The sequence below is a fragment of the Ricinus communis genome, chromosome 2 (assembly GCF_019578655.1).
Source record: "Ricinus communis isolate WT05 ecotype wild-type chromosome 2, ASM1957865v1, whole genome shotgun sequence".
Classification (NCBI taxonomy): Eukaryota; Viridiplantae; Streptophyta; class Magnoliopsida; order Malpighiales; family Euphorbiaceae; genus Ricinus; species Ricinus communis.
Window position 1 is genome coordinate 97,509 of NC_063257.1, and position 26,464 is coordinate 123,972.

Sequence of the window (26,464 nt, forward strand, 5' to 3'; positions counted from 1 at the left end):
AATGCCCAGAAAGAAAGGAAGAATTTAGAAATAGAGGAATGAAGGAGGGAGGAAACAACCGGCACGCGCTGCCGTCTCTGGAAGGACAAACCCGTTTGGAAAACAAGTGGCCAAAAGGGCAGAGCAAGCCGTTTAAAAAAAAAACAAAAAGAAACCGCGTCCTCAACTGTGTCATGATCAGCATAGTCTTTTGACACTGCAACTCTCTCTCTCTCTCTCTCATTGGTATGTATATATATCTCAACATCTCAGTCATCTTTCAACAATCAATCTTATCCATATTTTGTTTCAGCCCACAGCTGCTGCCTATATTAATCTCCTTGTGCTATTCAACTCCCCCCCACCCCTCTTATTTCTTCTATTTACATAATATTAATATTCTCGTTCATGCAGTCCCGCACACTTTCACCTTCACTCAATCACAATACCCATTCATCTCCTAAATCACCTCTATCAAGATTACGTCGCATGCTATCTCCAAGGACACCAGACCAGCCTTCTCTTTCTCCTCCTATAAACTCTACTACTGCCACTTCCATCAGCAGCGAGCTTCAAAGGGTCTTCGACTACTTCGATGAGAATAGAGATGGAAAGATATCAGCTGCCGAGTTGCAGAGGTGCGTCAGGGCAGTTGGAGGAGAACTCTCTACTGAGGATGCAGAGGCTGCAGTCATCTCAGCTGATACGGATGGGGACTGCCTTTTGGGATTTGAGGATTTCCAAAGGCTGATGGAGGGAAGCAACTCGGAGGAGGAGAAGAAGGAAGAGCTTAGACAAGCTTTTGGGATGTATGAGACGGAGCCAGGCTCTGGTTTCATTTCCCCTGCCAGTTTAAAGAGAATGCTCAGTCGATTAGGCGACTCTAAGTCCCTTACCGACTGCAGCCAAATGATTCGTACTTTTGACATTAATGGGGATGGCCTCCTTAGCTTCCACGAGTTCTCTCTCATGATGCGCTAAATTCATATTTCCTTGTATGTCGTGTACAGTTATATATTTTCCTTTTTCCTTTTTTGGAAATTCATTGCTAACGACAATCATAGTCGCTGTCTCTGTCTCTGTCTCTGTCTGTCTGTAAATAGCAGTGCCTTCCACTGATAAACTAATGTGATCTTGGGGAAATGTCGTTCATCGACACATGCCAGTTGAAATCTTTATAATAAAAATTTGACAAACAAAAAGAACGCCAATAATCTATCTCATCCAACGGTTTTCATGAAATCCAGTAAATCTCATTCCATGTCCCACTAACATGTAAACACTAAACAGACATAAAACAACCTCAACTTACAAACACAACATAAAGCCTTATTATATTCCATTAAGGGTGATCACAACTTTGCGTGCAGTAGGATGGTCACGATGTTCGCACAGCCATATTCCCTGAACACAAACGTTTAGAAAATGATTTTAAAACCAATAGAACCACTTAAGGATTATCCTATTTTTACCACCTTCCCCATGCTAACGCAGACAATAGCTAGCTCCCTTTGCCTCATAATTAAGCAAATTCCAACATATTCACATACCTGCCAAGTACCCATATTAAGCTTTCCGTTTGTGATTGGAATCCTGCATAAGAAGAACATTAAATGAGAATACAATTACAAGTTTGGTTAGTAACAGAATGAAGCATTAAGTATTCTCACGTCAGTTGACATCCAAACATTAATGATTTGATGTGCGCCGGCATGTCATCTGGGCCTGTGCAATACAAATATAAAAACTTACTCTTTCCCATGAACATAGATCCTTACTTCTTTTATTGTAATAAGTTAGACAACGAATTGCAGAAAGAGACATGGGCCATGGAACCAGAAACTAACCTTCTAGTGTATGCTTCCAAGGAGCAGATCTCCCCTGAAAAGAAAAGAAAAAATGAGCAAAAGAAAGGAGTCTGGTAGAAGAGAATAGGAAAACGTATGTAGAGAAAAGAAATCTTTACCTCGGGGACAATCTTATTGAGGAAGGTCTCAGTGTCATCACGGACATCAGAATCATAATTCTCGTTGATTGTAAGAGAGGCGCTGGTGTGCTGTACTGAAGTATTCAATTTTTTTTTTTTTTTACAAAACAGAAGAGCCAATCATTCATGCATATTTATTTCTACAACTAAAAGTAAAATGAAAAGATAGGTCCGGTTGACTAACTGAAGAGATGAGCAAGGCCGCACTTGAATTCTGACAAGTCCGAACCAATTTCATTCAGAATCTGGCATTCAAAAGTTTTCACTAAAATAAAATTACTCGTTTGCGGTTATCGAATCAATGGATTAATCGCTCAACTAAGCCAAATGAAAAGGAAAATTGCACAAATCAAGAGATAAAAACAAAGAACGGAAGAAAGACCTTGGAAGTAATAAGATGGCAGCCTCGGCGGTGAGGGGAAAGGGTAACAGTTTTTTGGGCCCACTTGGAAGTGGAAGTAGTAGCCATGGAGTTGTTGGAATCGTTAGTAAGGGACGATGGCTTAGCAGTGTACAGGGAATTCACGCGAGGCACCGGAGCAGCAGACGCCGACAACCAAACGGGCTTTGGAGCGGACGAGGAAAACCATAGATGAGCAGATGCCATCATCCGCAGCTTTCTTCTTAGACTAAAACCAAAGTTTTTCGTAGCCCAGATGAGAATGAAACCCAAATATGTTATTTTAATGGGCTTGCTTTTTTTACCTGTCGCTGTTCATAAATTTGGGCCCTCTTTCCATACGCCTTTCGCCCTTTCGTAGCTTACCGTGCCATTACGATCTCCATCATTACCATAATAAAGTATAAACCATAAATACAATACAATTTAGAAAAAAAATAAAAAATGCTCAGCTATTTCAGAAAGTGTTATATTAGTTTTTAGGTACTGTTACACTGCAATTTGTTTAAAATAACAGCCGAATGGGATTGATGCACCTGTGAATGTGATAGTTGAAGGATACCTGGTGAAGCATCTACTCTCTCGAATATATTCTTGTAAACCTGATTTTGGTGGTTCCACCGCTTTCTCCCATCTTTATGTATATATATCATTTTAAAGTGGGTTATGATATAGACTTGCTACAGAAGAAATGGGCGGCGTTTGGTGGTGGAGATGGTATCTGATATTAATATTTGTAATTGTAACCGGTGTCGCTTCTGCTACAGAAGAGGAGCCACTGCTCACCCGAATAGCTTTTGGATCATGCGCCAATCAAAGCGCTCCTCAGGTTTCTCGATATTATATATAGTTTTTCTAAATGCGAATTTGTATATGCCCACTTGATTGTGCCTTTGCATTTTCTATCCCAAATAGATGGTTGGCTATGATACCATTTCCCAGTTTGGTTGCTTGTTTATAGCTTCCACGGATGCACTTCACTCAAACATACATGTTTCTTTGCTTCTATGCAGCCCATCTGGAATGCAATTGTTGACTTTGATCCCCAAGTTTTTATTTGGTTGGGTGACAACATTTATGGAGACATCAGGCGCCCTTTTAAAATTTTTGGACAAGAAAGGACAATTGGTCCATGGAAGAATGCTCCCAGGTTCATTCCTTCCTCTCACTATGAAATGGAATCCAGCTACCACCAAGCTAAGGCTAATCCTGGTTATTCTCGTCTTCGACGCACTGCTAAGGTGTTTCACCGTTTACTTTTCTCAACTTCTTTCCGCAGTAGTATAATTCTTTTTATTGTTCATGTCATAATGCATGAATGCTACAGGTAATTGGCACCTGGGATGACCATGATTATGGATTAAATGATGCTGGAAAAGAATTTGATAGGAAAGTCATTAACCAGAGGCTTCTCCTCGATTTCTTAGATGAACCTCAAGACAGTCCTCGGTGAGTAATTCTTTTTCTGCAATTACTCTTTTTTTTTTTTTTTTCTGTTTCCTATCACATTGGCACCTAAAATATATCTTCTTTCTGATTAATCTACGGGTTATGTTGCTGTTCATTTCCCATTTAGAGGGTGGTATTATTGCTTGAGTGGCCAGTTAATCATTATGGCTTCAATATTGTAGGCGCAAACAGGAAGGTGTATATATATCTTACACTTTTGGCCCTCCGACCAGACAAATTAAGGTATGCTAGTGTTCCCAGACAATATTTTGGTGCTTCCTTTTCATGGAGCGGTGCTCTGCAAGCTCCATATTTTGGTCTCTTTTGTATAGAGTAGATGGACCTTCAGCACATACTTAACATTGATTTTTGAACTTCTTTAGGTTATTCTCTTAGATACAAGATACCACAGGGATCCTTTGCGCAGTGATGGAAGTATGCTCGGGAGTTCTCAATGGACATGGCTAGAAAAAGAGTTGAATGGACCAAAAACAGCCATAACCCTGATTGGATCTTCTGTTCAGGTGCTATATAATTTGTTATCCATCTCTTATCAGATTTTATGAGTTTGAATGGCTTTAGGACATGGTTTTATGAGTTTGAATGGTTTTATGACATGGTTTTATGAGTTGAATGGCTTTATGACATGGTTTTATGAGGTTGTAATTTAGCTTACTACCCTGAACAAGGTCTCACTGTATGTACAATTTAGACCCTGCTCTGTAGGAAGTTTCCCTGCTACAGTATTTGTAGGATTTTTGGTGATAGTTTGGACGTGGACCTGTTGATCAGCAATTCCAGAAGATCAGTGTTAGGTGAATTTATGGAATGTCATGTGGTAGTAAAAGAACCTAAATTAGCATGTTTTCTCTAGCCAGTATGTTAATGAGCCTGCTGATGCTGCTTCTGCTTCTGTACCTGGAAGCGGCATTTGGAGTTAGCTGACTGTCTTTTATGGACAAGCATTGGGGTGGTCATTACATGTCTGGTGATACCAATATTATATATAAAGCTGATTATCACATCATCCTCCCTGGATGAATATCTTTGACCAATAATTTTGTTGATAATTCTTCTATTTGCTTCTACAGTTTGTTTTTATGTTGAACTTTAGTTTACAATTCAGGTTATATCAAATCTTTCAGCAACCACTGGTCCACTGTTTTATTTGGAGTCTTGGGGGCGTTTTCCAAAGGAGAGGAAACGCCTATTTAAATTGATAGCAGATAGTAAGGTGAGTATCTTCAATTTGTACTCATCAATAATCCCAAGTTTTTCGATATTAAGAGTTGTACCTATACATGTTCATATTTTCTTGTGCAGAGAGAAGGAATATTTTTCATTAGTGGAGATGTTCATTTTGGAGAAATCTCGAGATATGATTGTGCTACGGGATATCCACTGTATGATATCACCTCAAGTGGACTTACCCAAGCTGTTGAGAAGGTAGTCCCATCACCATTGCATTTCATAGTGAGATTTGTTGCTTGGTTGACACCGACTACTATGAGAGTAATGAGTCAAAACTGCAGATTCAAATCATGTACTTATGGTATGCAAGATTGGCATTTCGATTCCTTGTAGTTTCTATTGAGATTCTCTGTCATTTCTTTTTTAGCTCAGTTATTTTCTTTGTGTGTGTGTGTGTGTGTGTGTGTGTGTGTATAATGTGAATCTTCTGTAGGTGAACCCAATTTTGGAGCAATTGAAATAAACTGGAGTGCTCCTGTGACTGTGAAACTGGAAGTGAGGGACATGAATGGATGCCCTGTTACTGGTGTAAAGTTTCCATTATTGGAGCTGCAATCACATGGTGTGGACTTGATGCCTTCCATTAAAGTACAGCATCAAAGGCACTGCACTCTTGAAGCAAATTTGCCATGGATCGTCAGATATCGCCTGGCCATTTTGTTCTATTTGTCTGTGTCTGGTATGTGTTTTGATACTTCCAGTGTCCTTATCCATCCTGCTTGAACTTTGCTAATTGGCTGAAGTTTTTACTACTTTCCATTCTATGGCACATGAGAATAAGAAATGTCGAATGAAGAGCTATACATAGAAAATTGGAAAATGGACTTACCATGAAGAGCTGAACAAACCTTACTATTTTGATAGAAGGGCAAAAAAGTAGCCAATTGTTATGATCCTAGTTGGCGAGGTATGGGACTTGGATCCCGCTTTGAAAAGGTTTTGTATGGTTTTGGGCTCTCCCACCTAAATGGCTAGCTTGAGTCTGGTTTTTCCACGGTTCATAACACTTGGTATTAGAGCCACCCACTATGCTTCCTAGCTGCAAACAAGCAGCACGGTAGCTGCACCGGCATTGCAGTTTTCGCCTGGGGTTAGGATGGTGACACTGGCATTGCAATGTTTGCTTGGGGCTAGATTTAACTAGCGTAAATCCCCTTGACGCAAAGCCATTTGATGTGAATGCCGGAGCTGCGGAGCATGGTGCGCTGTTATGATCTTCGTGGCAAGATACGACACTTAGATCCCATATGGAAAGTATGGGATTTCAATAAGGAATTTATATGGGCTGCTCTCCCACCTTAATGGCTAGCTTTTGAGGTATGATTCTGCTAAGGTTCATAATACTAACACATCCAAGCCTCTGGGTAGTAAAATGATCGCTATAAAGATATATTAGGATTTCTTTAAAATGAAAAATGGTTTGGTTGCATTAAGTTAAAATATTCTCTTTGATATCCATTTTATTAGCTCCTCCTACTTGCATAGTTGTGATGTTCCCAGTTTTATGGTGCAGTGTTGCTTGCTGCAGTGATAGGACTCGCATATACAGCTATATCAGCCTGCAGGCGATGGCTGCCCAAGTGCAAGCTTGATTGACCAAGTATTGAGGGGGGACATTAAAACTTGTAGGATATATAGTTTGTCCTCATTATGAGGGTCAGTAATTGGTGAAACGTTTGAAGTTGAAATGCTTGCTTGTTTTTGTGATAGATAGATTACATCATGCTGCATGGCATTATCAAAGTGCAGGGTAATAATTGGCAGTGCTCCTCCTCCTCCTCAGTCCTCACCTTTAATCTTGTGCAGTTTTCTTAAGGTACAAACACACGAGAGAGAGTATATAGTTTTTGATGATGTAATGATATGAGAAGATTATGGAACAAACTGACATCTGGGGGCTGAGTTCAATTAGGCTGGAGAGACTGATTATCTTTGGTCTTCTGCTTCAGAGGTGTAATAGGGTGGTTGTTGAACGAAATACTCATTTATCCTCTTTTAGTTTCTGCGTGCTTGTGTAAATGGATGAGAATTGGGAACACTTGGTTGAAGCATTTAGTATGGTCATGAAGTGAGTGTTCAATTAGGCCAAGTTCAATCACTTTTAATCAGGAACCCAATCGTTTGATTGAACAGATTTTTTATTAATTGATTCCAAATTCCTCCACTAAAGTGTTTGCGTTTGCTTTTTCATGATTATTATCAGCACCCACACCTACCCGGAAAAAGACCTATATAAATCCATGGACCAATTCAAAGCAAATTCACTCTAAGACATTGAGAATTGGCACCATCATTCAAAATAAGGACATCTTTTTATCGTTATTTTCCTTGTGGTGTGTTCGAGAATTTGGGAACATGGAATACGCACTGCAAGTGTTTGCTACAATTCCTGAAGTAATAGTTTTCCATTGGAATACAATAAATATTGTTGGACGGGTCGGTATTCCTACATGATATTTTGCCCAATTGGTTACACGGAGCCTTGGCCTTGACAAAATGAGGAGGTGTGGCCTTAGCAGTTAGGTTGGAAGGGGTTTACAAGAGGAAGGAAAACTAGTGCAACTGAATGTTGCTTGTTTGACGCGTTTGTTTGGAAGTCAATGTTAATATCTTTCTCTCTTTCCTTCCACATTTTATTATTATTATAAATAAATATTTATCAGTATTTGAAAAGTGACAGAGATAGCCATAGCCATAGCCATAGCCATAGCCATGGATTTAGCAGTAGCTCTTCATCTTTGGATGACTCTAGCAGTGGGGATTCAATCCCAATTAGGATTATCCCAACAAACATATGTAAACAACAAACAGCTCGACTGCTATAACGACTCCTTCAATTACACTACCAAAGGATTCGAGTGCAACGGCCTCCGTTCCTCATGCCAATCCTACCTCACCTTCCGATCTGCTCCTCCCTACTACACCACTCCTGTCACCATCTCCTACCTTTTCTCCCTTCAAGATTCTGCCTCTCTCATCGCTTCTCTCAACAACATTTCCTCCGACGTCTCCTCTATTCCTCCACAATCTCAGCTCTTTATCCCCGTCAACTGTTCCTGTTTCGGCGGCCAATTCTACCAGCACAATGCCTCCTACACTCTCAAGTTTTCCTCAGAGACTTACTTCTCCGTCGCCAACGACACCTACCAGGGTCTCTCCACTTGCCAGGCCTTGATGTCTCAGAACCCTTACGGCGATCGAAATCTGTCCGTCGGTATGCGTCTTCAAGTTCCCCTCAGGTGTGCTTGCCCTACTTCCAATCAGACTGCTTTGGGTTTCAGATATTTGCTCACTTACATGGTCACTTGGGGCGATACTATCTCTTCCATCGCCGAGTTATTCGGAGTCCGCCCACAGAGCATCTTAGATGCAAACCAGCTCTCCTCTACCAGCATCATTTTTCCCTTCACCCCAATTCTTGTTCCTTTGACCACCCCACCCACTACTATTAAAGCGTCGCCACCTCCTCCAGTCGTATCTCCCCCTCCCCTGACTCCAGTCCTCCCCAGTGGCGGATCCAGCAGGAAATGGACATATGTGGGTGTTGGCTTAGGAGCTGCTTTGCTCCTTATTTTTGCTGTGTCTGGGTTCCTGTTCTGGTACCCTAAGTCCAAGTCTCGCAAACTCACTACAGTACCTATTCCTAGTAAGGCGCTACAATCAGACTCCTCTGCGGTACCACCAGATAGCAGCACACCTTGGTCTCGATCTGCTTATGGTGTAATAGAGTCCTTGACACTGTACAAATTTCACGACTTACAATTGGCCACTGACTATTTCAGCGAAAAAAATAGGATTAAGGGATCCGTTTACAAGGGGTCATTTAAGGGCGATGCAGCTGCCGTGAAGGTCATGAAGGGGGACGTCTCCAGCGAGATCAGCATTCTCAAGAAGATCAATCATTCCAATATCATCAGGCTCTCTGGTGTCTGCCTATATGATGCCAACACCTACCTTGTTTACGAGTTCGCCGAGAATGGCTCTCTCGCCGAAAATGTTCAAACGCTGACGTGGAAGCAGAGAGTTCAGATTGCCCACGACGTGGCTGATGCCCTCAATTACCTCCACAACTACACCAACCCTCCATACATCCACAAGAACTTGAAAACCAGCAATATTCTCTTGGATGCCAACATGAGAGCCAAGATTGCTAACTTCGGCTTGGCAAGAACCCTGCAAAATGAGGCTGAAGGAGGGCTCCACCTCACTCGACATGTTGTCGGAACCCAAGGCTACATGGCCCCCGAGTACATGGAGAATGGAGTCATTACCCCTAAATTAGATGTTTTTGCATTTGGAGTAGTCATATTGGAGCTCTTGTCTGGGAAGGAAGCTGCTACATATGACAAGAATGCGAGGGAAGAGATGCTCTCTGCATCGATATGCAGGGTGCTGGAGGGGGACAATGTGAGACACAAATTGTGTGGATTCATGGATCCTTCCCTAGGAAAGCAGTACCCCTTGGACCTGGCCTTCTCCCTTGCTCAGCTGGCTCAAACCTGCATTTCTCATGATATCAATGCGCGCCCTTCAGTTTCTCAAGTTTTCATTTCTTTATCTAAGATTCTCTCATCCTCCCTGGATTGGGATCCTTCCTTAGAGCTCCCGAGGCTCTAAGCAATTTGACTGCTACTCATCGTGATTGTCGATCAAACTTCTCCACCGACAGTACACTCTTATTACTATTATTATTTATTAGTTGCTTGGCTGCTCGCTTTTGATACAAAGAAGCTTAATTATTGCCTTCTCTTTGTGATAATATCCACTTGTAATCCTGTGTGTTACAATCCAAACGAAATAGTTGTTTGATAATAATGAGAATATAGCAGCGGGGAGGGACCGAGTGCCTTCAAACACATTGCAAGTTGTCCATTACACCATCTAAATATTTCTGAATTTCAGGCACATAACAACAGCAGCCAGCAGCTTCTCATCAGATACTTCCCAAGTCCACTCAAATTTAGTAACCCATTCTTTTGGTTCTCAATACATGCATGGCTTTCTCACTCACGACTAAAATGCTACTTAGATGCTACTTAGAACAAGCAACATGCTACAGTAAATTTCAATGATTTAATTTACACAGCAGGCACATGGCTCTGGGTTCAGTGGAGTTACCCTGTCCATTGCCGAGTACACCGTGATTTGTGTTTCTTGCAACTGTACCATCCATGGCCATTGATCTGCATGGCACAACGTGATTCCTCCACTAGCTTGGACAGCTGCAGTGTCTCAATCTTGCAATCACAGCTGACAACACACAAGACCGCAGCTACATCCCTCTTTGGCGCATTTGCCCACACCACCTGACACAAGATCTTCGAAAAATTTACTCATCTTCACCAACTCTGAAGTATGAACTCATCATCCACAACTCACTCCATTAGCTTACGTAAAACCTTCCAATATCTCAAACAAGAAGGATTTGTGTGTATTGCTCGAAGAACCCATTTTTGTGGACTCTGGCACAATTCCAAATTGGACGAAGAGTCAAATCCAGCTTCTGATTGCCTTGCAAGCAAATGCATTTGAAAAAAGAGTTCTGCAGGCCTCATTTCTGAGGAAAATAAGAAGCACATTAGACCAATTACTATATGCAAGTTAGTATACATGCATTAACCATCACTAGTCACGTTAAGTTCCCAACCTACCAATACTCAATTGAGGACAATGATATTGGTCGTTCATCTATAACTAACCAACATCATTTATCTAAGCTTACCTGGTGGCCAAGAATACCATTCAAACCGGAGGTTCTTCTGCCATTTCTGCTTATAACCTAGACTCCCTTCTGCTTGTGCAAGCAATAGGGATACAATAGGCAAGGGGATAGCAGAATTTGCATGAGCTCTGGTGAAACTCCTTACAGCTAGTGACAAGAAGTGGGAACTGCGCGACTCTCTGGCAAGCTCCATGCATGTAGCACCTAGATTTATCAATCATTAGATCAGAAATGTGTGAAATAGAGGGCACATTGGAATACATAATTTAATATCTATTAAGTTTAGCTGAAAAGCAATCTAGTAGTGAAAAATACCATGGCAGAGAAAAAGACAGCTATCAGCACCAGCCAATGAACACGCTTGTGCAAAAGATTCTACAGCGGATAAAAACTCCTGATTCCATGAAGATACTAAACCGAAAACCAAATTAAATACAGCCAACCACATATTCCAAGAACACTTCCATTCTTTTGAACATTCCTCAAAACTCAGCTCTGAGATATTTGAGTCAATTTGAATATCATATTGGGATTCCATGATTTTAAGACATATCCATCCTATATAATAATCCGTCCTGAGCTCCAGGCATCTTACATACTCTTCCTGAAGGTTTGCATAATTACCTCCACTGGCATATATTCGACATAGCAGCAAATGCCCAAAGAAAAGATAGTTATTAGGGAGCAAAAGTGACACGGCACTTTTAGCAAGCTTGATACAGCCTACTTGGTTCCCTCCTTGCAAACTAATTTCAGAATGACACAGCAGAAGCTGAAACTTCTGACATCTATATGACAAGCTATCTCTGGAGTATAGCTCATTGGAAAGTGCCACATTAATCAGTCGCCTGAGAATTACACAAAGTTGCTGAGGAAATCTCTCTTCGCGCGCCCTTTGCATGATATTAAGTATAAGCAAATATCGTGCATTATGGTTCCATGGTTCGTGATGCAAGTATCTGCATGTTGAAAGTAAGAACAGAAAAATCACGAATTTTTTTTGCCTAAAATAGCAAGAGGGATCTTTTTGGGGTCTTTTATCACTGAAGTCAAATCAGAAACTTGGATATGGAACAAGTTGAGGACACTCTATTTCTAGATTATTATATCATAGACACAAAGTTAAGGACAGAAATTTATGTTTTCAACAAATAAATCAAACCAACAAACTGATGTTGAAAAGCTGAAGAGCATATATGAAGAATTTGTGAGCAACAATATGAATTGGAAAACTCAGATAGAAAACAAGAGTTACCGTACTTTTGCAGTTCTTGAATGATTTCAGGCCCATTCTGGCACTGATAACCACATGTGGGGAAAGAATACTTTGGATCTTTATTGCCAATTGCATAGCAAGCAACTGATCCAGCACCAAGGATCTCACATCCTGACTTTAAACCTACTTTATTGGCATTACAAGGACTATCTATCATGCAGCACCTACTTGCTACATGAGTCTGTTTCCACTCCTCACTGGATAGTAAAAGATGACCAAGTAGATTCCTGTTCCCATAATATTTGGGTCAGGTGTGCAGCAGATATAAAACAGTTAGAAGTAATATATTGGCTTACAAGAAGCTTGCACTAACAACCACAAATTACTTGCATAAGAAATTACAAGTCATGGAAATTAGCAAGCTTGACAATTTCTTCATTTATCTTAAAAATAATAGTTACACAGATGAGCAGTGATGAAAGATATGCGTGTGTAATATCCTAGTATTGTGAGGTCATGAATGTATTAACATAACAATTACAATGAAAAGCTAAAGAAAACAGAATGGTTAAAAGTTCGCTGCATTTTTCTCCAATGTATATTAGGCCTTCAAAATCGGACCAGATGTTAAAAATTTACTATTGATGAAAAGGATGGCCTAAATGCTGTATTAATACGCCACTTCCTTCGAAATTCTTCACTTATCAAACTTTCACTCCATATCTAACTTGATCAAAAAAGAGTACAACAAAGAATGGGATCTGGATTACAAACAATCTAACAGATTATTTTCACCGAATACATAAATGGTTAGACAATCAGGTTCTAGCCAAGTGACAAACTTGGGACACGAATTGCATATAGGACAGATACTAGAACCATTAGCATCACTAAGTTAACAGAAGTTCTGTTGTACCTCATCAATTTACTGTTGGGGTACTTATGGAGTGATTTCTTAAGGTGATTAATTCCACTCTGAAATCCAAGGCAAGATTCTGATCCATCTTTGATCTGCATTGAGCCAAGATTACAGAATTTGAATGTTAATTTTTCAAACATCATAAATAAGCGCTGCAAACAGCTTAGCATAAGATAATTTAGTTCCCACATGCAAGAAACTTACCAATTTACCAAGTGCTATTAAATAGTGCATTCCAGTGATATCTTCATGTGAAACAATAGAGCAACGACTGCTTGAAACAGCTGACTCAAGCCGATTACTGTGATCAAGAGCATGCATAGCAGACAGTATAAAGCTGACTTTTGAGCTCTGGAACAGTTCTTTTGGGATTTTTGAAATTCTAGCAATTGTTGAATCTAGTCCAGAAATGTAATAAAGCAATCTGCAGAAAAAACTAAGAGAAGCAGCTGCAAATGTTTGGTCCATTGTAGGAACACTGGCAGCCAGAATACTCGCCACAGAGAGGGCAAGGTCACTCTTACCAAGTTGCCATAGACAAAAAGCGTATATCTGCAGACCTTCCGTGTCAAGCATACCTTCAACAAATAAAATGAATCACATGGTAAGAAACAACAGTACACATCTTGATGCTAGCTTGGGTCAGAAAACTGAACTCTAAGATCACAAAATATGGACTAGTCTACAATTAAGGTTTTATGTCAGAGTTGAATCTTATATACTTGATAATCTAGCTATTATTTTACTCTTTATTTTACCTCGTGTTTAACAATTTTAGACAAATATATAACATAAACAAGTGCTAAATTGAATAACTGAAGCAATAATGAACAGTCAATTGGTTCCCTGCATAAGACTCCAAAACTGAAATTGAAGAAACAAAGGCTACATATGGAAGTAACTATGCAAAAGCTGAAATTAAACCTTCTGTCTTCAGATTTTCACATTCTTTAACAGCATCTGCAGCATACCCAGCCTGCAGCAAATGAAAATACTTGCTATGTTGAGCTATTTGAGTAACAAATAAGAAATTTTACAGATAGCAGAAGAAGTAGAAATAAAAAGATAACGCCAATAAGATTACCATACAAAGAGATCGGGCCAAGTTAACTGCTATATCTCGAAAATGAGATTTTGAAGCATTGCCTGATGAAATGTTGATTGCACAGCGTGCAAACCTATATGAAACAACAGCTGCTTGATAATCAGATCGTGCCTCGCAAACTAGCCCTTTCAAATTATGAGATTCAGGATAGTGAGGGGCACGCAGGACTGCCTGCTGGATGGCTCCAAAAACCTGTAGGTTCAGGGGTTAGTAGATGAACTTCTTCATAAGCAAGTTGCCATTAGCTCTTAAATCAAAAGGTATAATAAAACGTGTTTCTTCAGAGACCAATTTCTTGTTATTGCCATGAATGTTCATATATTCATACCTGTGAAGATGCAAGGTTCCCTGAAAGCAAAGCAAGCTTAGCAAGACCAATTTGGAACTCTGCAAGCTGCCCAAACCAAAACAGCAAGTACAGCCAAGCAAGACATTAGCAAGAAGTAACAAACACTAGAGTATTTACTTTTCTTACATATTAGACGAGGAGAACTAAAGCAAACATTTTCACTAAAGGAAGAAAATATCATCCCTTGATCCAAAACCCAAAAATAGAGCAAGGTATAAGGAGATAAAACTGGTTATGTTGCACAGAAGAGGTCATCGGTCTTATCCATATCAACAAACACTCAAAAGCTAGATAACAAATAAGATCTTATATGTGAGTTTGCTTCTCACAGAGCATAATCAAATAGAGGAAAAAGACAGGAACAGATATTTACAGGCAATATCTGCACAGCTCTTAAACAGCTCTCGAAAGCCTCATCTGTTGCAGGCTCCCTGAAGATCGAATAAATATTTCAACATCAAAAAGTTGTCAAGCGACGATGAAAAAAACACAAATTTTACTAGTGAAATAAAGTTAACAAGCTACCTAGTATGAGTATCAGCTGCCATCCCTGCCCATGGTAATGCAAGTGAAGGATCCATACTTCTGGCACAATCAAATGCTTGTCTTGCCAATTTATTTTCACCTTCTTCTCTATAAAGCTGTGTAAAGAAATGAGACACATATAATAAAATCAAATGGGACTTCAAATTGCAGAGTGCGCCAACACCAATAGGACCTCCAATTCCAAAGAATTCTAACTTACAAGCAATGCTTTATTTATTGGTGACTTTGGAATTGGCTTTCTGACATTTAATGGAAACATTAGGTTTGTCCAGCAAGTTCGAAAAGTTGATTATTTAACAAGATTTTATGGTGCTCTGCTACGTTCATAGCCATGCTTAGTTGAAAGTAGCGTATGCAATGCCATAGTTGAACATAGACAACGCAAGGCATTTTAAGGATCAAATTCTGCCTTTGCAATTATTGTGGGATAAAATTGTACCTTTAGCTTCTTTATGGGTTTCTGCTATATAAGACTTTCAAAAGATGGCTCTTGTATCTGTTGAAGTGTGTTTGTGATTACAAGGCTGATTTCATAATCCAATTCGCAGAATTTATGCCACATAAAAGTTACAAAGAGAATTTTTCTAACGCAATCTGTGTCACCTAGACTTCATGCAATTTCAAGGACTATAATCAAACATGAGAAAAACAAAATTTAGCATGAATACATGAGAACAGTTAACAAAATAGGCCTTTTGTACGAGTGAACAAACCCCAAACACGATGAGTTGACAACATGAAGAAATTACATATCTGAAAAATTATGCTTTTCTGTAACACTAAACTAACAGCTTCACAAAAAGATTAAGTAAATTGTCAACTTTAAGAAGTGAAACAGAAATCTACTATGCAAATTCTGAACCATTAGAGAGAGAGAGAGAGAGAGAGAGGAGAGGACAGGATTTCATATGGATGTAGAACAGTACCTTGCCAAGATATGCCCAGGCAACAACTGAGGATCCATCCAATTGCAAACCCCTGATGAGTGCATGTTGTTTCATTGCATTATGACAAGATAAACACCCTAGTGCCACCCAGAACTCATAGTTGTCACCCTCAAGTAACAAGGCCCCCAAAGCCATCTTCTCTGATAGCTGCCTGATGGAGAAGGTAGCAAATTAAGCAAGCAAATGTAATGTAAGACGATATCAGATAGAAAGACCAAAAAGATTAAAATAAAAATGAAAATAGAACATATCATACCAAGGATAGTTATTGTGCCCATAATTCTCAGTCATAGAAGAAATGAGATCCAAAGTTATTGCAATGTCAATATAAAGATTAGCTTGCCATGGGGCCAAATGCAAAGCCCGTTGATAAGACCTTCTGGCAGATTTTGTAGCCACATTGCAAGTTTGCTTCCAGGACAAGATGGAAGCGTCAAAAGATTCCATATCAAATTTTGCACTGTTATCCCCTTCCATCCAGGGAAAACATTTTGCATGGGTGAGCTAGCAAGGAAAGAAACACACCTCAGTTGCTCATTAGTGGGATAAATCTAACACACAAAAGCTCTATCTAACATTATGCATGGCAATGAAGAGGGAAAGGGAGGAGAAGGTATTTTAAAGGGAAGGGAAGGGAGGACAAAATAATTACCTTCTCGTATTTGGTTATACAAAAATAATCAATAAAGGGAAAGAGGGGAATTAATTAAATTTTGAATCTTTTTATTACAATAATAGGAATAAAGATGATAATTAATTAAATTTATTCAAAATTGCACAAGAAAGAATGAGAGTAGGAGAAATATATATAAATTTCAACTTCTACAAGGGGAATCATTCCCCTTCAATTCGCTTCCTGTCCTAAGAAAATTTTATAGCCAAACATGATTAAAACTAATTCTTCTTCCATTCTCTTCCCTTCCCCTTTGATTACCCTCCATTCATGCACAATATAAATGTTGCATGAGATAAAGAATAAGGAAACAATTAAACATGGAAAAAATGCTTTATTTTGTATGGGCATGGAGAGTACTTGAGCGACTTTTAGATAGCCTTACTTGAATGTCCCCATGCAACTTCCAGATACATGAAATATTTGCAGCCAATTGGGCAGTTGCATCAGCAACTTTTGCAGCATCCTGAAGCCAATTAGGGACCAACTGTTATGACTTCTACTTTGATGTCGGAAAGAAGATAATGAAAAAGGAAGAAAGATGTATGAGATGTGAAGTTGAGAAACCTCTAACAATGACGATCCCCATTTGAATGCACCCAAATTCATACATTCCTTTGACAAACTGAGGAGTCCGGAAGCTAGCCCATAGTTTGCAGACACGTTTTGAGGTGAGATCTCCAAAGCTCGCTGAAACTGCTCAATTCCCTAGTAGCAGAAAGAACACATTGTAAGCTTTTTTAGAACCATAACTGAATAAAACAAGAATGGAGACAGAAAAAAGGAAGATATATGATCATGCAATAAAAACATCTATCGTGTTAGCAATTAATGTTACTTAGGATTGACATGGAATTGATCTGCATATTCTATTTGGCGTTAAGTTCAGGATATATGGTTTCCAAAGTTCATAAATTTGATGGAAAAAGAAATAATTTCTGCATTAATATGCTACAACCCAAACAACTTTAGAGGACATCTTCAAGTTGGATTCAAAAATGTTTGTTGATTATCAGGAAACAGTGGAAAGGAAAAGGATTAAAGAAGCCGAAGAAAGATCTGAAATGAATTCCAATAGAAAAAGAAATACCTTTCTGAAGGAACCAAGCATCAAATAGATATTTCCACTTTCAACCAGAGCAAAAACTCTTGTATCCTCCAACTCAATGGCTCTTCCATAGGACTGGCCAAATTGTGACAAGTTGGTAAAAGAAAACCAAATAAGAACCTCATCCAGAATCAAAATTCAACAGCATCATGCAAGCACCAGGGCTCACCTAAAGAAAAGGTCAGCTTTATGGAGCACGAACATGATTTAGAGGGAAAAGAAAAATACTAAAGCAGGTATATAGCATGAGCGGTTCAATAGGTCAAATGAACGATAAAATGCGGATACAATTTTGGAAAATAGAAAAAGACAAGTAGGATAAGAATTAAGAAACAAAAACCTTAGTAGCAGCAGTAAACATGCCAAGTCGCTGGTAGGCAAGACCCAGAGCCTAACAAATAAACAAATGAAGTTGTTTGTTAGTGTAAGAGGAAGAGATAACAATAATAAAGAAAAAAATAAAATTAAAAGAAAAGACCTTACTTCCCACAAATCGGGAGAGGTGGGATAACCTCTAATGGCATGTTGAAGACTCTGAACAGCATCAGACCATCTGGTGTGATGAAGGTGGAGGTATCCCAATCTCCTGAAAGCCCAAAATGCCCTTGGAGACTTTTCTGAGGCTTCCCTGCACACTGCCACCTCCAGTGTCTCCTTTCCCGATTCCTCTAACAGTTCACAAAGGGAATCTCCACACTCCGAATCATCGGGATTGAGAGAGATGGCTCTCTGGTAACACTTGAGAGCCCTCTGTGAATCACCACCTGAGTAATAATAATGTCCCAAATATCTGAAAGCAGCTGCATTTTGAGGGTTTAATTTGGCCGATATTACAAAATGCTCCGCTGCCTTCTCTTTGGATTCACCCCCTTTCTCCCACAATAAGACTCCCTGCGGTTTCATACGTTTACCATGTTCGAAATCAAATATTCATACACAATAAGTATAATAAGACAAGAACTGGGAATGATCAATTTACCAGCTTAAAACGAAGGTCAGGGTCTTCAGGATGTTCATCTAGTGACTCCTCTGACCGACCTCTGCAATCGGCCTCTTCTGCCTCCTGAAAAGAACCCGCCATTTTTCGCAATTTTAATAATTTTTGGGACTTTGGATTTGTGGATTTAGGTAAACCCTGAACCCGCCAAAGCTTTCAGGTTTATTGTCGTAGAGATAGAGTGATCTCTTTGCTAATTTCCAATTTTCATTATAACTGGTGAAATTTACAACCCTCACAGACACAAACACTTTGCTATTTTCCAATTTCTTTTTTCCGTGGGTGCAACGCTCTCGTATAAAATAACAAATGTTTTAGTTTTGGTATTTGTAAAAGAAAATACTTTCATCTCTTTATTTATCTATCTTTGTTGCAGCACTATCACTTTTTTTTTTAGTTTATCAATTCTTTGTTTTTTATTCTTTCTTAATTTTGCTTTAATAATAATAATAATAATGCACAAAATTAAACCAAAACCTTTTAGTAATCCGAAAGTTATTCTGTTATACTTCCTTTAATTCATTAATTGTATTGTTCAAGATTTCATTGATTAAAAATGGTTGATCTCATCATAAATAGAATAAAAGAAGAGTATAAGTAAATATGATTGCATATAAAATCAAAACCAAAAGGGAAACGTTGGTGCTTTAATCAATAATCATATATAGGAACCAAATCTAAAGGGTAATCTGTGACAAGATAAACCTCAGACATTTTAATGTATGTTACAACATGCAGAAAGAGCAGCGGTTCCAGTAAAATAAGACGACGGTGTGAGTGTCTTATCCCCAACCCCCAAAGGCGGCCAGGGTTGAGGAACAACTTCAATCCCACCTCCTCCACCTGCCTCTATCACTAACACTAACACTAACACTAGCAACATATATACATATACATACATGTGTTCTCTAATGCAGCAGCCCTAAAATCTATATTTATATATCAAAACAGAAGGATTATATGTGTTTTACATATCAGAACCCCCTCTAAATCTCATTCTTCATATCTTATCCATACAACACAATAAACAAGAATTTCCCATATGTTTAAAAGGAACATCTGATTCTCTTTACGTGTTTATGGCATCAGTCACCTGTTTTCGAGCTGCTTTCTGGCTTCAGCACCACACAAATGATTTCTCTCCCACATTGCAACCATTCCATCTAAATTAACAATGTGAATTCAGAATCCCCATTTCTTCTACTTCCATGTCTTCAACTAAATAAAATGAACTCAAGTCCAGGATCACATATGCCTCCATATATTATTCTTTCATCCTCGCATTTTGATACCCCCCAAGCCCATATACAACTAGAAAGACTTGTTCTTATTAACTTACATCTCTGAATGAAAAAAACTGTTTGTCACCTTCCATTATAGATAAGATGGTGACATATACTTCTGTACAGATTCACATTTCCCCCTTATTTATCTATCTTTAATAGGACATGGAATATGGAGACACGATCTATCTACTATAAATAAAATGATGCAGCAGATCACACAATTATCTCCCTTTCACTAGATCTCCATGTATCACATAGCGAAACGTTGAACTTCGTGGTAACCAATGGATATACTTGTTGACCTTTCTCCTCATGCATCTTCTCATTGCTTTCTGTTGCACTTCTGTGAGACACCCACTTATTGCCTCTAATAGCCCATACATATCCATTGACATATCCTTTGCAAAGTAAGAAAGTATTTTTGGCAGGAATATCTTCCCCTCTTTATGGATGTATATACTAGCTTTAATAAACTCTTCTTTAGCAGCCTTCAGTTCTTGAAATATATTCTGTGCCGTGTAAACTCGAACCTAAACTCAAAATGAAACTCTTCAGACAAAATAAATAAAATACTCTGCTTACTTCAAGTCCAACTAACAGTATACTCCTTATCATAAATTTCAGGAGAAGCGCTCTTACCGCGGGGTCCGAGTATGCCCCTGTACAAAGTGCAAAATGAACCAGTGGCTCTGGATACTCTAAGGCGTAGACATGTCTAACGCTCCCTGTCTTAGACTTCCATCCCGGAGAAAATAGTGTTTGCAGCCACTGCATTCATATTTGGTCAGAAAGGCAATAAGAAAAGTAAAACTATTTTGGGAAAATTAATGTTTCTTGCTTTATATAGAATAGGCATGAATTGTATGGCTGTTTATCAATGATGTGTTATGCTAAGCTATCTATCGCAATGCCCGATACACCAATAGGAGAGATCAAGAAAGTACAGCCTGGCTTGGCTCTTATCTGCCAGAGGTTGCACTGTTCATGTTATTGACCTATAGGGGAATTGTTTAATAGAGTGTGCAAAAAGATGCATGCCAAATTCAGCATGCGAGGCTTTGCTTACTTTATTCTTTCAGTGAGGATGTTTTCCACCAAATTTCGATAAAAATGTAATCTCTAAACAATTTTTTCTTATCATTTTCCCTGGTCGAAAACTTGAAAACTTGCATTCATAAAAATGCTATGCATGTCTTTCCCATGTATGCATAAGTATCAATGGATAATGATGAATGGATAATGATGAATGCATAACTGATATCAGGATTCAGAAGATAACTCATACCGGTTCTGAGTAGTGTGACCGTATTCCAAAAATTGAGTTCTGTATAGCAGAGGCGTTTATGCAATGTCCACCAATATTATATGCTGCCTGAAATATGATAAACAAAGTGACACAAATATTTGACAACAATTTAGGGGAACCAACTATATACAGGACACGGTGCTCACCTTCAAAATAGAAGCACCTTTTACACGATTACGAGTTCCATATGCTAAATATGCCTGCCAAGAAAGTCTAATGAGCACACTTGACACATTTAGAATGATACCATTAAATTTTAAGGTGGAGCAGCCGTGCTAGAATATGAAAGTAGATGTGTCGTATGGCATATATAACACGAATAATGTGCAAAATAGTTTAAACTGTAAGACTTTAATAATCTAAAAGAAATCTCCCACAATATTAGTTGTTGTTTGAGAATTTTCCTCAAGTTCATTTCTTTTTCTCTAATTTGGTTCTACGTCAGATTGCAGGCAATTATGTGACAAAAGTTATAGGAAGTTTCAAACTGCTGAAGGCATACATGCATGACCAAAGCATTATGAATGTTAATCCAGAACGTAAGCTTCTCTTCACGCTTCATCTTCCTTGGATCCACATTCTCAAGACTTCGAACCAGTGACCTACACAACTATAAAATAAATGAGATATTTTGGAAGTCTTAACAGCCTAAGGTTCTTTTAACAGAAAAAGAAAAAGAAAATCTCAAACTCTTTTCCTTGCCTTTTTGGCCAATAGTAAAGATTGAACCCAAGGCACCAATTCAAGTTAATGCCATTTATTCCTCATTCATATGATCAGATACAATATCTTTGCATAACCCTTGAAAGGACTAGAAAAGAAAATTTGATGCCATCATAACATTGATGCAGTCAAACATGCAAGACACAAATATGATAGCTGGATATATGCAAACCACCTGAAATGTTTTAGCAATGTAGCTGCATAATTGAAACTATCATCATCCAAACACATCTTCTTAACTTCCACCATTGCAGCATACGGTCTGCTTTCTTCTTTCAACACTTGATGATGCGATATGGCATCCTCGCTGTATTGTGGACTCCAATTATCACAAGGATTTTGGGAAGAAAATACACTTGATGATGACAAGGATGAAGGAGGAGAAGATGGCAAGCCCCCATGCGCAAGATTGGGATTGGCAAGTTTGCAGTAAATAGAAGATATGCATTTCAATATGTCTTCAGAGAGTGTATCTGGAGTATTAAGGCTTTTAATTAAGCAAGAAGCACCAAGGTGATCTGCCAGGCTACGGCGACCAGAATTGGCATTCTTCTGACCCTGCAAATGCTCATTATAGAGGTTGTAACCTGATTACATCTCCGGTTGTGGACATAAAAAGGAAAAAAGAAAAGGCTGACAGCTCATTGCAAAGAGCAGCAATTACATAAAATGATTTAAGCATAACCCAGTTGTATTTGAGAAAGGCAGGTAACCATGAATATTTACCCTTTTTGATGTTGAATGTAAGCTAGCAGTACAAGTCTGATCATCTGAACTGGCCCAGCCATGTGCAGGCGAGGTTTGATAATGATATATGAATCCATCTCTCTCCATATGTGGTTTTAGATTGTGATGTGATTGATTTACCACAAGATTTGATGGTGATCCTTTCTTGTATTGCCAAGGACTTTTAGGGGCATTTGATAAGGGAGGCACGCGCTCCTCAAAAGCATTCCGATAGAGTGACAGGAGATACCGCTCCAGATGTAATATCTCAGACTCAAGTGTGGCAATCTCCTTTCTCAACACATCAGAAGACTACATTAGCAGCCAAGAGGTCACACATTAGATTTGATAAAGAAAATGAAAGGGGGAAAGAAACAAAGATTAGAAGAAGGTAGTGTGGGTCGGGACTGCCACAGATATTTCGCATTTGCAATTTTTAGTATTTTCATCGAAATGGTAGCAAATCATTTCAATTTTTTGGTTTGTTAAATTGCTGTTCTCTTTCCTTAAATGATAACTTGTCACGCTTGTCTGATGACAGATTCTGAACATAGAGCTTGTCCATAAATTTGGACAGCCGCATGCCACAAATGTATATCAAATTACACCAATCATGAGTATTTACTTAAGTTGGCCAGAACCTAGTATAAAGTATTGAACCTTTGGAGTTGGAGTTCCATTATAAGGAATACATATGAGGGAGGTGAAAGCCGCCTTAGTCTCAGAGTTCCAATTCACAGAAGCCTCGCAAGATAGTGAGTTCTCTGACTTTAGTATCTGTATAAAAGCACACAAAATATAATTGGATCAACAGTGCTTTGAAATCAGGATAATTGGTAATCCTTTTACCACGGAATATGATGCAGTAAACAGAAAAATCATTTTCCTTGCCTTAAGAGCAACTCTATCTTTGAATAAATTCTCATGTGCAGAAGAGCACCAATGCTAACGTCATCCGTAACATTGTTTACCCTAATAAAACTATTGCAGAAGCTAACATTATTCCACAGAGAGAGAGAGCCTGGATACAAAAGCAGGAGAGCTCTTGCACATGCAAATTGGTTGGCAGTAAAAACAGAAAAAGATAGCAGCCAGAAAAGGAATTCATTTTAAAGCCTCATTATGAAATTTACTTTGCAATAGGTATAACATCGCGGAGGATTTATGATAAGCAATGTTAGGGATATTAGGGAATATATTTATCAATGGAGAAACAGGAGACACTTACAGAATTTGGATGAGCAGATAGCTTAGGTGAAATGTTTAGGACGTTGTCGAGCATTTCACCGTCTGGAATACTGCAAGCGAAACAAGAAAAAACCAAAATCAGAAGACACAAGTCTTTTGCATCTGGAACAAAATGCATTGACTGGAGAGAATAACTTACCTTGGCGAACTCATATAGGGAAAGGGAGAACAAGACGAATAAGGAGAGGGGCAATTTGCACCCGGCATCTTCTGTTTCTGTTTAGTCACAAGTGTTCTCCTAAGAAAAGTTCACTTATTAGCACAAAGAAATAGGCAAGAAGAATAGAGGAAGAGACAGAAAAGTGAAACTGAAAAGTAGAGGATGAGACTACCATCTTAAACTATAAATAAGAAGTTGCGAAATAAATATATATATATATATATAACCAAACCAAAATAGCAAAAATGTTACCTGGGTCAAAAGGTGTAAACTCTCAACTTCTCCAACCTAAGGTTAAAAAAAGAAGAAAGAATAAGAGAGGAAAGCTTCCAAGTTGCATATATCAACATCATCATAAATCTGTTAGAAAAGGGAATGAATAAGAACAAAAACTGAACAAGAAGTCAAGCAGCTGATATTTGCCAGTAAAGTGAAATAAGAGAAGAGATGGGATAACCGTACAAACCAACCAAGCAGATACCTTTTCTACTAGTAACCAACAAATCCTCCTAAGCTGCAAAGCAAATGAGAAAAAGAAACAAATACGCCACCAACAACAAAGAATGGAAAGTAGTAATCTTTTTTAATAATAAAAACAGGTTAAACTAAGAAACAGAGAAAGAGATGACCCACAAAAGAGACATGGAGTGGATGTAAAATAATTTGGTAGGGAAAGAAAAGGGACAAGATCCATGAGAGCGTGGGGACAGCCCACCAATAAGGGTAGAATTGGGCATTAAAGATAGCAATTATGAGAGTCATTGAGCTGATGACTGACTAGTGATGATAGAGAACACGAAAGGCTAATAGTCTCACTCAGCATTGCAGATGGTTTATTAAATGTTGAAGAAGAGAAATCATATCATTAGATTAGGTGGAGGAAAGTAAACAGTGATTATTACAACTTTGCTTTAAAAATAAAATAAAAAAGAGCAGGTTTATTAGTTCTGCCCACTCCACCCCTAAAATAAGCCTGACATGCATCATCATCGTCTCCTTGCTCATAAGAAGATGAATACTTGCAAATCAAAGTATAAGAAAAGCAGAGATATCATTTTCCAAATCCTCTGACAATGGATATATTAATGCAGAGTGTTGTTTTAATTTAACTTCATGATTACGAAGAAAAGAAAAGCAGGTGGAGGCGTTGATGTACTAGAAATGGTTGGATGTGGGACAGCATATAAAAAATAAAAAATAAAAGAAAGAGTATATTAAGTATAGAAATTCAGAAGATGATAATAGTAATAATAATGAGTAATGAGTAATATCTAGAATAAAGAAAAGAAGAAGAGGGAGCTAATGGGGGGACCTGGATTAATTAGAAGTAGAAGAGATCCGTAAAGAAAGGGAATTGCTTATAGGAAAGCGACGACAGGAAATATACAGATGTGAGTGAAGCTACTTTTATTAATGTAAAGAAGTGGGAGAGGACAGATATTAAGGAAGCTCGAGGCTTGCGGTTTTCTGTGTTTCTGTACTTGCAGAAACTGATAGTATTATATAAAAAGTTCCTCCCCTTTTCCCAGGTTAAACTCCATTTCTGCTACACTTCAACTACTACCAGGTTCAGGTTATTTACAGAGGCGGGAGAATAAACAGGGATTTGGGACTTGGGACTCTTGTAATCATTTAAAAAATTAATATTTATCGATGAAGCCAGGGAAAGGGTTGACTTAGGTAAAAGGAAAACAACAAAAACAGAGGATAAATTGCAATTGTCGGTTGATTTTAGCTGACGGGCCTTGTTTAACCTTAAGCTGAAAGGCCCGTACTCTGTTGTTGAGAGGCCTTACAAATATATTATAGATTGCTGAAGCATCTAATGAATGCTTTCTCTTCTTTTTCCATCTGAGTTCCCTTCGTGTGTGCGTGTGTGTTGTTTAGGACAAATACTTGCTGAATCCAATCAGTGAATGAGTCCATTAGTAAAGGCATGGATTTGAAGAAGGAATGGTTGGGTTGTTACCATGAATGTCCAAAAGGAACAAAAGCTCATGTGGATGTGGGTTTAGAAATGAGCCCAGCCCAATGCATGATTAGGTTGGTCGAACAAGGTAAAACAAACACAGCGCTGGGCTTTGGGGGGTGGACCCTTGTGTCGGGGAGGATGAGACTCGGTACCACTCGTGTGCATGTCCAATCTTATCCAATGGACCGACCTTAGGATTACCAGAGGGGACACATTCATGATTTCAACAAACAAACAAATCGCACCTTGCTGGATCTCATCACATTTTCTTTTCTTTTTTATTCATTTATTTTATCCATCACGCACATAATTAAAAAGAAAAAAGGTCAACAGTGAATCACAAATTGGCACTTGTGTGTGTTTGGCGTAATGGATACAAAGGAAAGGAAGAAGCC

General features: G+C 38.7%; 6 protein-coding genes across 10 annotated transcripts; 3 read left to right on the forward strand and 3 right to left on the reverse strand.

Moving 5' to 3' along the window:
* The first annotated feature begins 250 nt into the window (after positions 1–250).
* Positions 251–1,144, forward strand: LOC8269972 (putative calcium-binding protein CML19). Its single transcript, XM_002510713.4, has one exon. The coding sequence runs from the start codon at positions 388–390 to the stop codon at positions 958–960; it is 573 nt and encodes a 190-aa protein (XP_002510759.3). The 5' UTR covers positions 251–387; the 3' UTR covers positions 961–1,144.
* A 37-nt stretch (positions 1,145–1,181) lies between these two features.
* On the reverse strand, positions 1,182–2,668 carry LOC8269971 (UPF0047 protein YjbQ). Of its 2 annotated transcripts, XM_002510712.4 has the most exons (7): positions 2,349–2,652; positions 2,151–2,211; positions 1,946–2,040; positions 1,827–1,860; positions 1,650–1,704; positions 1,530–1,572; positions 1,182–1,383 (listed from the first exon to the last, which is right to left on the reverse strand). In XM_002510712.4, exons 1-7 carry the CDS (start codon positions 2,574–2,576, stop codon positions 1,312–1,314), a joined length of 588 nt encoding a protein of 195 aa, XP_002510758.2. In that variant the 5' UTR covers positions 2,577–2,652; the 3' UTR covers positions 1,182–1,311. The 2 variants fall into 2 exon arrangements, with proteins under 2 accessions (XP_002510758.2, XP_015574701.1); XM_015719215.3 differs by lacking the exon at positions 1,650–1,704 and having other exon boundaries at positions 2,349–2,668.
* Positions 2,669–2,821: 153 nt separating this feature from the next.
* LOC8269970 lies at positions 2,822–7,130 on the forward strand. 3 transcript variants are annotated; one of them, XM_002510711.3, is made up of 9 exons: positions 2,822–3,195; positions 3,380–3,607; positions 3,694–3,815; positions 3,998–4,058; positions 4,199–4,339; positions 4,942–5,049; positions 5,139–5,367; positions 5,500–5,745; positions 6,580–7,130. In XM_002510711.3, the coding sequence occupies exons 1-9, from the start codon at positions 3,058–3,060 to the stop codon at positions 6,660–6,662; spliced, it is 1,356 nt and encodes a 451-aa protein (XP_002510757.3). In that variant the 5' UTR covers positions 2,822–3,057; the 3' UTR covers positions 6,663–7,130. The 3 variants fall into 3 exon arrangements, with proteins under 3 accessions (XP_002510757.3, XP_015574692.2, XP_048227046.1); XM_015719206.2 differs by having other exon boundaries at positions 6,595–7,130; XM_048371089.1 differs by having other exon boundaries at positions 6,873–7,130.
* A 415-nt stretch (positions 7,131–7,545) lies between these two features.
* LOC8269969 (protein LYK5) lies at positions 7,546–9,922 on the forward strand. The gene has a single exon (XM_002510710.4). The coding sequence runs from the start codon at positions 7,779–7,781 to the stop codon at positions 9,681–9,683; it is 1,905 nt and encodes a 634-aa protein (XP_002510756.1). The 5' UTR covers positions 7,546–7,778; the 3' UTR covers positions 9,684–9,922.
* A 71-nt stretch (positions 9,923–9,993) lies between these two features.
* On the reverse strand, positions 9,994–19,167 carry LOC8269968 (tetratricopeptide repeat protein SKI3). 2 transcript variants are annotated; one of them, XM_015719185.3, is made up of 19 exons: positions 18,631–19,167; positions 18,135–18,542; positions 17,992–18,042; positions 17,634–17,726; positions 17,111–17,251; positions 16,929–17,009; positions 16,127–16,374; positions 15,850–16,021; positions 14,903–15,018; positions 14,751–14,808; positions 14,357–14,422; positions 14,008–14,220; positions 13,848–13,899; positions 13,128–13,501; positions 12,921–13,015; positions 12,049–12,291; positions 11,104–11,747; positions 10,789–10,992; positions 9,994–10,623 (listed from the first exon to the last, which is right to left on the reverse strand). In XM_015719185.3, exons 1-19 carry the CDS (start codon positions 18,730–18,732, stop codon positions 10,442–10,444), a joined length of 3,543 nt encoding a protein of 1,180 aa, XP_015574671.1. In that variant the 5' UTR covers positions 18,733–19,167; the 3' UTR covers positions 9,994–10,441. The 2 variants fall into 2 exon arrangements, with proteins under 2 accessions (XP_015574671.1, XP_048227044.1); XM_048371087.1 differs by lacking the exons at positions 18,135–18,542; positions 18,631–19,167 and having other exon boundaries at positions 17,634–17,820.
* Positions 19,168–19,291: 124 nt separating this feature from the next.
* On the reverse strand, positions 19,292–25,705 carry LOC8269966. Its single transcript, XM_048371088.1, has 11 exons — positions 24,350–25,705; positions 24,077–24,175; positions 23,918–23,987; positions 23,350–23,466; positions 22,690–23,001; positions 22,139–22,521; positions 21,743–21,842; positions 21,387–21,440; positions 21,220–21,306; positions 20,574–20,702; positions 19,292–20,464 (listed from the first exon to the last, which is right to left on the reverse strand). Exons 2-11 carry the CDS (start codon positions 24,142–24,144, stop codon positions 20,156–20,158), a joined length of 1,629 nt encoding a protein of 542 aa, XP_048227045.1. The 5' UTR covers positions 24,145–24,175; positions 24,350–25,705; the 3' UTR covers positions 19,292–20,155.
* Positions 25,706–26,464: the final 759 nt, after the last annotated feature.

Bases quoted from the DNA above. Each gene is read 5' to 3' on its own strand.
- LOC8269970 (XM_002510711.3), top strand. From the start codon at position 3,058: ATGGGCGGCGTTTGGTGGTGGAGATGGTATCTGATATTAATATTTGTA. The intron at 4,340-4,941 runs GTGCTATATAAT...TTTACAATTCAG, and splicing joins TGATTGGATCTTCTGTTCAG to GTTATATCAAATCTTTCAGC. The intron at 5,368-5,499 runs GTATGCAAGATT...AATCTTCTGTAG, and splicing joins ATTCAAATCATGTACTTATG to GTGAACCCAATTTTGGAGCA.
- LOC8269971 (XM_002510712.4), bottom strand. From the start codon at position 2,576: ATGATGGCATCTGCTCATCTATGGTTTTCCTCGTCCGCTCCAAAGCCC. The intron at 2,041-2,150 runs GTTAGTCAACCG...TGAATACTTCAG, and splicing joins CGGCCTTGCTCATCTCTTCA to TACAGCACACCAGCGCCTCT. The intron at 1,705-1,826 runs GTTAGTTTCTGG...TGTATTGCACAG, and splicing joins TTGGAAGCATACACTAGAAG to GCCCAGATGACATGCCGGCG.
- LOC8269966 (XM_048371088.1), bottom strand. From the start codon at position 24,144: ATGCCGGGTGCAAATTGCCCCTCTCCTTATTCGTCTTGTTCTCCCTTT. The intron at 21,843-22,138 runs GTGGTTTGCATA...ATAGTTGTGTAG, and splicing joins ACATTGCTAAAACATTTCAG to GTCACTGGTTCGAAGTCTTG. The intron at 20,465-20,573 runs GTAAGAGCGCTT...TTTTGAGTTTAG, and splicing joins GGGCATACTCGGACCCCGCG to GTTCGAGTTTACACGGCACA.
- LOC8269972 (XM_002510713.4), top strand. From the start codon at position 388: ATGCAGTCCCGCACACTTTCACCTTCACTCAATCACAATACCCATTCA.
- LOC8269968 (XM_015719185.3), bottom strand. From the start codon at position 18,732: ATGGCGGGTTCTTTTCAGGAGGCAGAAGAGGCCGATTGCAGAGGTCGG. The intron at 17,010-17,110 runs GTTTCTCAACTT...AATTGGCTTCAG, and splicing joins GGGGATCGTCATTGTTAGAG to GATGCTGCAAAAGTTGCTGA. The intron at 10,624-10,788 runs GTAAGCTTAGAT...TATTTTCCTCAG, and splicing joins ATGGTATTCTTGGCCACCAG to AAATGAGGCCTGCAGAACTC.
- LOC8269969 (XM_002510710.4), top strand. From the start codon at position 7,779: ATGGATTTAGCAGTAGCTCTTCATCTTTGGATGACTCTAGCAGTGGGG.